Source organism: Festucalex cinctus, chromosome 11 (assembly GCF_051991245.1).
Source record: "Festucalex cinctus isolate MCC-2025b chromosome 11, RoL_Fcin_1.0, whole genome shotgun sequence".
In the NCBI taxonomy this organism is placed as follows: Eukaryota; Metazoa; Chordata; class Actinopteri; order Syngnathiformes; family Syngnathidae; genus Festucalex; species Festucalex cinctus.
Window position 1 is genome coordinate 20,433,361 of NC_135421.1, and position 13,332 is coordinate 20,446,692.

A 13,332-nucleotide genomic window follows, 5' to 3' on the forward strand; every position below is an offset into this window, starting at 1 on the left:
AAGTACCCAAAATCACTATTTATGTACACACTGGGCCTGGTTGCTCTCTTATACTCTGCTGCCACCTGCTGGCCGTTTTTGTAATTATTACCGTTGCTTCACCCGTTCTCTGCAGTTCAGAGGCTGCATCAAAGCCTTTTGTATGCTCGAGCATAAAAAATATATATATAAAAAAAATGTATAAATACGTCTTTGGGACTCTTAAAACATTTAAAATAGAACATATTTATATGTTTTTGGAGAGCAAATGAGTTAAGCACAGTGCAAACTGCATAATGTTACAGTGGCTTACAATATTAAATATGTTTTTTAGAGGGGGGCAAAAACTATCATGACAAGATGTTAAAATGTCCGCGTGTGTACTTTACAGGGGTACTCGTAAAAATCTATTCAAGTTCTGCATGGGATGAAAGCCTTCAATTGCTCATTGGTAATTTAACTCCCACAGGCGACGTCTAGCTTGACTAGGAAAGAATGAGGAAATTGTAACGCGAACAAAAACATAGTGTTGCGGCTGTGATCATTACGCCTATCCAACCTGGCAGCGAGGCGGTCCCATTGTTGTGGGATTCTTACGTAACGGCGATCATCCTCATTATCTCATTCTGTGCAAACAAGAGGGTTATATTCGGAATTAGTCTCTTTGTACGTCGGGAGATTGTAACACAAAGAGAGAATTAGGTTGTAAAACATTTGATCTGGTTCGAAGCGACCGCAGGCGGCAGGTTTTTCGCTTATGTATTTTTAGACACGGCGGCAAGGACGCTTGGATTCGCTCCCTCGTTTGTTTTAAGCGGGACGCTGCTCCAAGGGTTGACGGCGAGGGAGGGAGGACGACTTTCACGGCTCCTGTGTGAGCACGGAGATACAAAATGTAGAGGCTGAGAAGGGCCAAAAATGTCCACTAAATAACAGCATCTTTACAACGTGCCATCATTTTATCAACATTTTTTTTTTGGGAGAAGGAAAACCTTGTACAGTAATGTGCCAAAAGGCCATCATGAGCTTTGCTGATTTGAGCAACATTTTCACAACAGCCATTTTGACACTGTAAAACCTTAATGGAGACATACTATAGTGAAAATGTTTTATCTGTGACTTACTTTCAAAAAATATCCCTGAGAATTAAGAATCGTAACTTCGTAACATAGAATCCAATCCAACCTCCCTTAAAAAAAATAAAAAATAAAATGTTCAGTGTTTTTAATAAGGGAAAATACCACTCAATAATATTGTACTGGATTTACATCTACATTTATTAATAATAACATAAATGCAAAAAGCCAACAGTTGGTGCATCATGATTAATTCATTGCAGCATCTTCTGGTGTGTGTGACTTGGCCACCACTGGGCAGTACAATACAGTCATACAGACACAAAGAAGAGTTTCACAACTACTGTAGATTAGTCATTTATATTAGTTGCAGAGGATAAAGAATATATTCCTGTGAGTATTGTTATTTGAGCTGGGTTATGGATTCAGAAGTCCAAAATCGGTTCAATTTAATTCACAAGGGGCCCCATTTGATTAATTTATCAGATATTTTTATGTAATATTTTTTATTTTATTTAAAAAATGGTTAATATAAATTAAAAAAGATTCTGAATTGTCTTAAGTGTAATAAGTCAGGTCATTCATAAATGTAAGAAAATAGACTTTTAAATTCCTGTGAACAGTAAATTTCAAGAAAACAGCAACATACATTTTTTACGCCCTTAAGTAAAATTCCATTTTTAAGTTAAATGAAAATTGATTTTCACATGAATTCGTGGGAAAAAGCCTATTAACTGGATTTTTTACGTCTATAGCCGTCAATGGCTTGAGTCGTGGTTTTATGACTCAATATTGGGCTATGTAAAGGGAAATTGATTCAATTAAGCATTTTTTTTTTAAACCCAGACTTTTTTTTTCTTTTTTCTAAGAGAAAACCCAGTTTTAAACCCAGACCTAATTGTTCTCTGTGTACTTGTATTGCTGCACTATCTGTGTTCAATTATACGTTGCTGCGTCTCACACAGGTTCTCGAGAGCAACTATCCAGCATATTTTGGATATTTCCCTCCTCCGAATCACCTGATTCAAACAATAAGGCTGCTCTAGAGCTGATCATATGAATCAGGCGTGTTCGAAGAGAGAAACATGAAAAAAAAAAATAAAAATGCTGGATAGGTGCACCTCGAGGACCGGAGTTGAAAACCTCTGCAGGAGATGCTATGCGTTCGCACCTTTAAGCTAGTTATCTATTTCTTCAAAAAACAATATGTAAAGTTTAACTTGGAGGAAGTGTTGTTTTTGAATAATTGTTTACTATCTTCCAAGCTGCTGCTTGTTGTTAAGTGAGTTGAGTTGCCTGCCACCGTATTTTTGCTTGCAAGTCAAAGCATAAACTGAGCCGAATGACTTGTTGTGTCTCGGAAAAAAGGCACCAATGTGTTTTGATGATGTCACGCTCAAAATGATGTGGTATATCCGATCTGTATGTTTTACAATTTGGCAGTAATCCGCTGAATTAATATTTGGAGGTTTGATCCCGATCTGAAGCTATTCAATTCCATGTTGTTGTTTTCTGTTTACACAGTCATTGAACGTATCTGAATTGGTCCACTTGAGAGCAAAATATTGGAATTGTGTTAATTGAACCATGCAGTATCAATCCAGCCTAATATCCCCAATGGGCAAACAAGGCACTGTTGTGACTGTGTTGTGTATACACAGTCATTATCATTGCTCAAACCACCAATCGAAAGACTTTTGCACAGCACTGATGTATCTCTCACGCCATTTATTATTTATTTATTTTTTTCATCTCGCAGCCTTGGGGATGGAAGTGTTGTTTGGAGAAGGATTGTCACATCAGATACGAGCCGCCTCGGTCTATGTGACAACTTTAAAAGCCAAGGCAGAGGAGAGGAACGACTAACATCCCCGCCGGCTCTATCACTCTGAGGCATGCGGACCTTCCACTTTATCTCCCCTTTCAGAAACATGCACGGTTCACACCTCAGCAGATCCATATCTGGGCTTGGCGGAGAGACAACAACCCCCGAACACGAGGCAGGCTGGCGAGGGACAAGGACTAGCATTAACAGATAAGATGGCGTTCAATCAAGCTTTATTGACAAGCCGTGGCGTATCAAGGAGAGGTCGATAATGTGGCGGGAGGAGGCCATGGGAAAGGCGTTGGGTTCTACGCTGCTTTGTATGCGCCTCAAAATGTGCTGACTGTGCGGAGAGTTGGTGTGGGAAAGAAAAAAAAAAAGGGGGGGGGGGGTAAAGCAGCCTGTGGACCCTGCGTTAGTAATAATTAAAAAGTAGGAGCTCAGAGGTGAAACGATGCACTGAGATGCGGAAAGAGCAATTAGCTGAGAGATTGTAGGCCATTAAAAAGGCAATGACCATGAAATGATACAGTAAGTCGCAAGCTTTACATAAAGGCAAAAGGGGCACATTAATTGCTTTCCTTCGCATTCCATACTCTCATTACCACTTGGGTTAAAGACAAAAGTTTTTTGGCGATTCATTGATGATGTTTCTATTTTATTGTATTTGAGAATAGACTTGCTATGGCTCACATTTTTGTTAAAATATTTCCACATGCATCCATACAGCCGCTTAGTATACATACGTCGGTGTCGTAAAGTGAGACAAGGCTACGCAATGGCCGCCATGTTGATGTGTATTTGTATCTTACAACATCTTTGCTAATTAAAATCCTCATTATCCAAGTTGTCAGTTTTGAACGTAACATTTTGGTGACAAAGACCTTGTTTATCGCCAACAGTGCCGTGTTACCGCAAGACAAGTACTATACGAAGCCAGCAGAGCTAGCTGCTCTTCCGCAGCGAGCTTATTTTTGCTGTGTCGCCTTGTTGGTTGGACATTTCGCTACTCCGAGTGTTCGAAAAAGGTAAGTTACCGCAAGACAAGTAATATGTGAAGCTAGCAAAGCTAGCTGCTCTTCTCTTCCACAGCTATCTTATTTTTGCTGTGTTGTCTTGTTGGTTGGACATTTCACTACTCCGAGTGTTCGAGAAACGTAAAGTTCTTTGTAATGCCAATTAGTATTTAAGCACCTTAAAGCGTTAAACTTCGATATGGAGTAGTAAAGTTGACTGGTCAACTAATTGTTCAAGCACTAATTGCCACTTAATGAGGTTTTCTGCACCTGCTTCTCATTTATTTAATTACATTCATTCTGGCCCTGTTCCTGTCAGGTGAGCTAAAGGGGTTCTGGTGTTATGCATGGACAGACCTAATGTAGTTCAATATGTCTTTAACCTTGTCCTTTTTTTTTTTTTTTTTTTATAAGCACGCTTTATTTATAGATATTACGCCAAATACAACATGACAATACAGTTCTGCTGGAGCCTAATGCTACATTCTATTGTCCAAATCCAATTCCAACCCTTAATTTGTTTCACCATGCATTCAGATTTGTGAAATGGGTTCTGTTATTGTTTGGTCTCTGCTACTAAAGTCATATTACAGGGTGGAAATTCATTGAGAATCAAGGTGTTATTTTTTGACAATTTCCATTTTGTTTGTAATTTTAAACTTCAAGTCCGTTCTTGCAATATTAGGACCATTCTTGTAAAAGTAAGACTTTATAGTTGGTTCGTCTTATGAAGACATGTTAATTTTTGTTAAATTATGCTTTTTTAGTGGGATGTTTTTTTTAATCTTGATTCTTGGATATGATGATTTTTACATTATGGCTTTTTAATCAGCCTTTTTTGGCCGCAAATTTCATCTTGCAATATTTGTATTTTATTCTCATAAAATGACTTCTTTTTTGTTTTTTTTCCCTTGTAACCATTTTCCTTAATTTTTGTACAAGCATAACTTCTCAGCATATGATAACAATATAATATTGACGTACAGTACTACATGACCCCAAATGTCTCCTCCAAAAGTACAGGTTTTTTTCCCTTAGAATTGTTTGATTAAATTTCTCCTAAAATCAGGACTTGTCTGTGATTTGCCCCCCGCCCCCTCACCACCCCTTTTTAAATCCCAGGCACTTTCTTGTAATATTCTAACACATTAATTTGTTACATTTCAACTACAGTCAGATTTTTTCCCTTTGAAATCTTACTACTAGTAAGACTATTCTTTTAAAACTTTTTTCCCTCAAATTTTACTATAATTTACTCTTGTATGATTAGAACTCTATCCTCAGAAATTATGCAACTTTGCTATTGTACGATGACCACTTTTTTCCTCTTAATATTCCGACTTTATTTTTTTGTAAAATTACAACTTTATCTCGATAGCATCAGAGCTACTATTTATTTATTTTTATTTTATTTTTTTACGTACCAGCTTGCACAAGGTCAAGTCTTTTGAAGCGTTGCTCTGAGATTAGATTCTCTCCAACAAGTCCTTGGATATGTAGGCAAGTATTCTGACTTGTATTCACATGTGATGTCCACTATAGCGGTGATCCCCTCCCATTCACCCTGCTGCAATGCATTAGTGTGCTGACTGCTGAGACAGACAGAAAACTAACCAATTTTATATTGTCTGAAAATTATTTATTATAAATTTACTACTTTATTCGAATACCTATAGTGAAAGTAACAATTTCTCTCCTATGGCAGTAGGTACTTTTCAGTTCTGTTTTATGTATAATGTATTGAAAACACTTCTAAGAATTTCCTTTTACCAGGTCTTTAAAAAGACTCGTAACTAAAATTGTGTGTGTGTGTGTGTTGTCCATTCATTTCAATAGGCTATAGCATACCGTTGAGCTGCAAAACAAAGTCCTGCTGTGAAAAGCACAAATCTGCAAGTAATGGGCTCTTTGCACAGCTCAACTATACTTCCTGAACTTAATACCACTCCTTTGTTTCATGTCTTTCATGATTGGACAAAAATCCAGGTGTGTCTGGCCATTGGCGTCGTGGTTACTGAGTTCAGGCACACCTGGATTAATCAGGTTGTCCACTCATGAAAGGCAGGAAATGAATGAGTGGTATTGAATTCAGGAAGCAGTGGAGTTGTGCAAAGAGCCCATTGACACACCCCTGAAAGGGTGTACAATTGCCGAGAAATGCCACAAGATGGCGGCAAAGACTACATGAGTGTAAATGAAGTGCCTCAACTCACTTTAGTGTGTAAATTGGTAACGAAGATGCCACCAGGTGGTGTCAATATTTAAAAGAACGATATTCACTATTGCACAAAAAACAGCACAGTTTTTTTTTTTTTTTTTTTTTTTCCCCTCCCAGTGAATAACGAAAGATTTTGTTATTTTTTTTTTAAATCAGTTTTGGCAAATTTGTGAATATGCAGGGTTGACCGAATTAGTAATTTGATTTAAAAGGTCACAGAACTAATTAAACTTGTACATTTAATTACTTTGTCTCTTAATTGGGGGGAGTCATGTGCTGTGAAATGTACAATATGTAGGTTATATCAATAAAGGTTGAGGAACACTGCAGTATAGAGCACATGTTTAATGCGTCTCTGTCATGAAAATGTGCATCAAATGAAGCGTCTGTGGACAAGGAATGAGAAGCTTTGCACTCACATGCTCCGGCCCCTGGAAGCAGATCCTGCACAGGGGCGTCCTGAAGCCGCTTTCCGTGTAGCTAGTGAGGGAGAACCTCTCCTCCAGTTTGCCCTTCGAGCAGTCGTCTGAGGAGCTGCCGCATCCTCGCAGCGCCGCCGACAGCTCCGCGGCGTCCACCCAGTCCGGCACCGCCGGTCCTCGCTCGGCGGCGGCGGCGGCGGCGGCAGCTGCAGCCGCCGCGGGCGGGGTGGCTCTCTCGGCGACGCCCGGCTCGCGGCTCTGCGTGGCTTGTCCGCTCATGGGGCTGAGCGGCGGCGGCGGAGGCGCCGGCGGCCCGAGCAGGAGCAGCCTCAGGTCACCAAGCAGGACGCAGCAGCGGCTCTTCAGCATGCCCTGGCCGCGCAGCATCGGCCCCGGTCTCTGTGTTTCCCCTCCCGCCCGGCAACCGAGTCACAGCAGCAGCAGCAGCAGCAGCAGCAGCACCGCGGCGTAGGGACGCACTGCGCGTCGCCTCATGTGGCGCTTGGATGAGCTGACCTGACGGGATATTTACGAGCTAGTATTCCGATTCAACGTCTTTTACCGTCCGGCCGAAACCAAGTAAATCCAAAAGGCGGACAAATCCCACGGATGTAAACAAGTGTCCGAAGCCATTGGGTGGAGTGAATGGAGATGCTGGAGGAGGAAAGTCAAACGTTAGATTGATGGGCTTGTGCATTTGACTAATAAGTATGTGGCCCAACGGTGACCACTGTCGTCTTCTTCACGGCCTCAAATTGGCACGCTACAAACGACAATCTGCCTCGAAATCATGAATATTAAAGCCACGTCACTGCTATCATCGCCTTAATGTGGGAGGCAAATCGAGTCAGACGTTTCTTACCTGGCCAGCTACGCCGATTTCTGCACGATTTCTCTCACCCCGCAACCCCCAACCCGGCCCCTCCACACATGCTGCCTCCGTGGGAATCTACGTTGGCCGACGATGATGGGGGTGGTAATCCAACGCGGCTGTCGGAGCGTCCTGCCGGGAGCGACAAAAGCATCCGGTGAGCGCGGTGCTGTGTGAGCACTGGCTGCTGTTGCTGCCGGGATGGATGCAGCCTGGGACAGAACCCACACCAGACGCCTCACACACGTCATGCATGTACTGTACAACGACAACGCACTCACACAAGCAGAGGGAAATACAGCCTATATGCACATAAACAAAATACGACCTCTGTTTCACAGGGGGGGACAAAAATCATAAATAAATCAAAAGTCACCTCAGTTTACCTGGATAAATAAATGAAAATAACCTCACATCCCACATTTACGGTATTGTAAAGTGTTGGGCCGTATAGTTGTTATCACTTTTATATAAAACAATTCAGATGTCTCGCTATCCCCTCTTTGTTTAGTGACTATAAAAAGTCTACACACCCTTAATCAAATGCTATATTTTTTTCTTTTTTTGTTTGTTTTTGAGACAAGCATACATCATTTTGAAGTTTTTTTTTCCCCCATGCACCTTTAATGTGAGCTATAACTTACACAACTCTGATTTATTTACTTTTCAGGGTGTGGAGAGAGAAATAAAAAAAAAAAAACACAACTGAAATGTACAAATTTGCGCAAAACTTCCAATTAACCCCAAATATGGAAGTCACCGTGTTCCACTAGGTTATTATTACCGACATTTTCTTTTGCTTTTGAGCAGGAGCCTGAAGATTTGTGCTTAATGACTGTCATTTTGAACTGTTCATAATTCATCCAGTTTCCACCCTGACAAAAGTGTCACTTCAAGCTGCAGGAAATCGGCCCCAAAGCGTGATGCAGGGTACCAGCATGCTCCACTGCAGGTATGATGTTCTTTTGGTGATGTGCAACGTTGTGCTTGCACCAAATATGCATTTTGGCCAAAAAGTTGAACCTTGGTTTCATTGGACCATAACCAAATCTCCCAAACATGTGTGATAATGTTTGTCTGTTTCTGTCATCTGTAAATACATCTTACTATAGTTTGTTTCAGTCGCTATATCCATGTCTATGCTCTGATCCATCAGTCTCCCTATATTTTTTGTTTACAATACCATGTCTGCCTGTCTATTCATCTTTCTATCCATCCACATTACCTTAAGCGATAGAAATAGGCTATTAAGTTGTTGCCAACTATGATTAATAATTCAATAATCTATTATCTGGCGACAGAAGGCTAAGTTAAATTATGCACGTCTCATCTAAACACAAATATCAATTAAGTCTTCTGTACTTTTCATGCTGTCATGCGTCATCTACTTAACAGAAAGACAAAGGATGACTAAAATATCTATGGCCTAGAAAACGGGTGGATCGATTATATTTATCATCCATACAGCTAAACAGCACTGATCTGCAATTCATAATGAAACGTCAAGGAGAAGCACTTTGTAAAACACATACATTTAGGTACTAATATCAGTGATTCGTCACAAAAACAACAATTAGTATATATTTTCATTTCATTTTTAAAATAATATTTTGCAGTTAAATTTTGCAAGCTCTAGAGTCTTATGTCAGCAGCAATACATGTTGCACAATCACGGAGTCAAATTTAAACCAGTGCTGCCCTTAACTGTTTGAAAAGCATCTTTTCATCTTTGCTTGACCCCCGATGACATAATCCAACAAAGGTTAAGGAAAGATTGAAATAAAGGTTAGGTGATTTGACTTCTCGAATTGCAGCTGGAGCACAGAACTACAGAATATTACAACTGTGAGGCACACAACAACATTGCCCTGCAATGTAATACAGTAAGAGGGTCAATGATTAATTGACACAAACTAATCAATAATCAAATTAATTAGTTATTATTTCTGACGATCAAATGTATCCGTTCGAGGCCTAAAACTGTTCAAATCTTCGGAATTTCAGCCGCGCCACAGTAAACATACTCTGTATTGTTAGTCATCTATAAAAGCAGAGTGGTTATCACTTTGTTGAAACAAAATGAAACAAACATTTACTAACTTTTACTTTGGAAAACAATGATTAACATTTTAGCCTGTCTTCATTATGGACCAAACCAGCAACTAAATCACAAATATGTTAGTGCATTTTCTGCTATTGTCATTTAAAAAAAAATAAAAATCCTGTCTTTGATAAAAATGATAGAAATTAAAACGTTTTTTAAATACGATTGATTGATTGATTGATTGATTAAATGGCAAAATACAATAAGTTACCTTAAAACGCACTGTATGTATACGGAAGTAGGACATTTGAGACACGCCCTCTCCACGTGCCAACTTGTTATGATACGTCACTTCCTGCGCGCCAGATACACACTACGAAATATCCTCTACACGAGTTGCCACAACCAGCTCGCAAAGTTATTTTATACGCCTGTAACAGGATTTTCTTACAACCTTACTACATGTTTTTATTGTTATCCCACTACGAAAACAGTCACTTACATCCAGGTACCGCCATTCGATTGTTTTGACCCATCTTTTCACATGTTAGCTAGCGTCGTTAGCCGCTAACGCAAGCTTGTCTGCCACCTGACAGTCCAGATGTGGCCACTGTCTCTGGCTGCTAAAGTGCTAAAGTGAAATCGGGACGGAGGCAGTCATGTCTACGCCGCTGACAGCCGAGCAGCAGCGAATGATCGAGGAGAACAGACGGAAAGCTTTGGAGAGGAGAGCCCAGAGACTCGGGCAGAACGCGACTGGCCCACCGAACCCAAGCGCAGCATCTGCACCGAAGCCGTTTGTTTCGCCTTTGAGGAAAGAAGCACAAATCACTGGTAACTGCAAGGACACAACGTTTGGCAATGGAGTCTCTTCAGCAACACCGGTGAGGACACCAACGAATATTTAGGCTCACAATGAGAAGAAAAGAAATAGTCATTTTAATTTTGGATTATTATAACATTTTTTCGAGGGGGAAAAGTTCTATAGGTTTGGACCAAAAAAAGTAAAAAACAAAATCGGGTATTTTCAAGATTAAATTAATTTTGTAAAAGTACTAAAGGGGAAAAAATGTGTGATTAAAGTTATAATTTCATGCGAATAGATTTAGAGTTTTGAGATAAATTTAAAAAAAGATGTGTTTTTAGGTTAACTCTTTGACTGCCAAAGACGTTTCATGATGATTAGTAAAATTCCAATGAATGGAATGCGATCTTTCATTTCGTAGCCACATTGTATATGTAGTAAAGGCAAACAATATTCTTTTTGCCTTGAAAGATGAGTTAAAATGCTCAAAAGCGGCTGGCACTGTGGATTTTTTTGTTTTGTTTTTATAACGCCTGGCAGTCAAAGAGTTTTAAAGTGATAATTTTACAAGAATAAAGTTTTGTATTTTGGTTTAAAAGTTTTTTTTTAAATTAAAATAATAGTTTGTAGAAAAATTTGGGCAGGGGGGGGGGGGGGGTGGCTGGATGTCATCAGTTATAATTGTACAAGAATACTGTATTGTATATATTTAAAAAAAAATTGCTATCGGAAATGAGAATCTAAGGAAATATTTTTACAGAAAATATCACTTTAATCTCAAAAGTATACAAATATATTCTCGTAAAATACTTCTTTTTTTTCACAAAATAGACACTTTTCAGTTTATGACTTAAATCGCATCGTATTACAACTGTAATTTTGAAAAGATACGACTTTGGCTCTTGTACTGTTGCAACTTTATCTCAAAACATCCTAATTGACACTTTCCATCTTTAATGTATAGTGTCATATTGTTTTTCTTCAATGTGGTGCTAACACTCCTTCCCACTTAAGTGCTGACTTGCCTTTTGAAGACGAATTCAATTGAAACGCTGTCTTTCCTCGTAGACATGGGCCAGAGATGCACCTCCTCCAGCCAAGCGCCAACACGTCAACCAGCTCGTGATGAGCACCGACAGCGGCGTGAGTAGCACGAAGCCTGCTCAGCTCACTTGTAAGCAGCCTTCTCCCAGCAGTGCAGCGCTGGGCTCCTTCTACAAACAACCAAACAAACCCACGTCAGACTTGACAACATTAAAGGCCGCCGTGCCTGTTAAGAAGCCGTCAATATCCACCTGGGGCAAATGTGTGCCGCACACTGACGGACGCTTCAGGGTGGAGGTGGGCTACCACGCAGAGCTCATTGCTGTTTTTAAATCCATCCCGTCCAAGACATACGGTGAGTATGCTGAGAAGTGGAGAGTAGATTATACGAATGAGCACACTTCATGACTGCGGCGGCCATTTTCCTTGGTGTATACCTGTAGCTTTGTGTTGCTATGGGTACATAAACCTGTGTATAATTTTCATAGCCATAATAGCCAACATTGGCATATACAGGCTGAACAAAAGGGGTCCAAGGACTGCCCCTTGAGGGACTCCACATCATGACCATCCGATGAGATTTAAAACTTCTAATTAGGGCTGAATGATATTGGAAAAACATGCGATATAGTTGCTGAATATAGCAATATCAATATTATTGCGATATTTAACATGTACCTAAAGGAATGGCATTTTATTATCTAATGAAAGATTTACATTTTTTTCATGCGGTAAAATAAACTCAATGTATTCTTAATTAATTGTAATGACCTATCGATAATGTTCAACTATTGGATGGTAATGCATATTTTTGTTAAGTACACTGTGTTCCAACTAGGTTTTGTATTTTTATTATTAGGGTTGGAACACCCATGGAACTAGAGGCGTGGAAACCAAATAAAAAGAGAGGGTGAGGAGGGGATTTTTTTCAGAGTGCAGTAGTGAATTGTATCAGTCAGTTCCTCTCCTTGCAGGTCAACCTGACAGTCTGACTAGTCAAATTCAGATAAAAGCATAAAATTCCATATCAAACTTATTGCATGTCTTTGTGATATGCATATTGCATAGGCCAATATTGCGATATCAATATTTTTCCGATATATTGTGAGCCCTACTTCCAATGGCCATAAAATTAACTACTGTCCTCCAAGTCGGACCAGAACCATTTTAGGACCGTTGCATTTAGTCCTCAAGTATGTACTGCCTGGTGATGATTTTTAGCTATAAGCTCAAAACGGACTCTCTGTTTGTAAAATGTGAATACAATTTATTTACAATTGATGATGGATGTGTTAACCTTGTGCTCGGTTGTGTTTTTTAAACGATGATAAAACAGTCGTTTACTCAGTATTGATCAGTGTGGCTGCGCAAGTACAGCACGTAAATAAAAATTTAATATCCCTCGTTCCTTTGGACATTATGACCACTCGTATATTCCAATCCGTTTTTTTTTTTTTTTTAAACGCAAGCCAACTGCTAGCAACGCCGGGCCAAAAGCTGACATATGTTGGCTAACGTAATCCTTGGCTCTGAGCTGACACCCAATATTCCTTGTGGCCACATAAATCCAATTTATAATGCCTACACTCAGTAATATGGACATCTGTGCAGTGCAGCTTTTATATATGAAAATAATTAGGGTGGCACCAACCACTTATGTGGATACATACCACAAAGGTGATTTTGCTTACCGACTAAAGTGCCTTTTAAATATTTCACATCTGAAAAGCAAATTTTTGCTCATTTTATTCTCAGATTTCTGTCATATAACATTTGCAGCCTTAAAGGCCAAGAGAAAGACTATTATGTAGTTGATTAATCATGTTAAAGGGGAAATAAAATAAATAAATAAACATCTTGACAATAATGTTCTATGCATCCCAACTCATCTAAATACTGTACAGTTAATATTGTTTTAGTGCAATATGAGTTAAGCCACAAAATCCAGCAGTTTTTATCAATATCAGAAGGTGGCCATTTTGCCACATGATGTCGAGCGAAAATGACATTACAGTTGTTCAGGTCTCAGGTT

General features: G+C 39.5%; 2 protein-coding genes and 1 long non-coding RNA gene across 5 annotated transcripts in view; 2 read left to right on the forward strand and 1 right to left on the reverse strand.

Annotated features, from left to right (window-relative positions):
* The window catches only part of LOC144030253 (uncharacterized), a 25,324-nt gene extending 22,085 nt beyond the window's left edge, over positions 1–3,239 (forward strand). Inside the window, exon 5 of the long non-coding RNA XR_013287222.1 lies at positions 2,815–3,239. This is a non-coding gene — a long non-coding RNA (uncharacterized LOC144030253). The remainder of the gene's footprint in view (positions 1–2,814) is intronic.
* The window catches only part of LOC144030250 (E3 ubiquitin-protein ligase MARCHF4-like), a 17,435-nt gene extending 9,796 nt beyond the window's left edge, over positions 1–7,639 (reverse strand). Inside the window, exons 1-2 of the mRNA XM_077536387.1 lie at positions 7,399–7,639; positions 6,534–7,190 (exon numbers count right to left, since the gene is read on the reverse strand). Of these exons, the coding sequence (XP_077392513.1) occupies positions 6,534–6,923 (390 nt within the window). The 5' untranslated portion in view covers positions 6,924–7,190; positions 7,399–7,639. The remainder of the gene's footprint in view (positions 1–6,533; positions 7,191–7,398) is intronic.
* The window catches only part of smarcal1 (SWI/SNF related, matrix associated, actin dependent regulator of chromatin, subfamily a-like 1), a 16,414-nt gene continuing 9,885 nt past the window's right edge, over positions 6,804–13,332 (forward strand). Inside the window, exons 1-4 of one of the 3 annotated variants that reach the window (XM_077536373.1) lie at positions 6,804–7,564; positions 8,275–8,359; positions 10,048–10,335; positions 11,325–11,655. In XM_077536373.1, the coding sequence (XP_077392499.1) occupies positions 10,111–10,335; positions 11,325–11,655 (556 nt within the window). In that variant the 5' untranslated portion in view covers positions 6,804–7,564; positions 8,275–8,359; positions 10,048–10,110. Of the gene's footprint in view, positions 7,565–8,274; positions 8,360–9,777; positions 10,336–11,324; positions 11,656–13,332 lie in introns of those variants that run through there. The other 2 variants (XM_077536372.1, XM_077536371.1) reach the window with 2 other exon arrangements.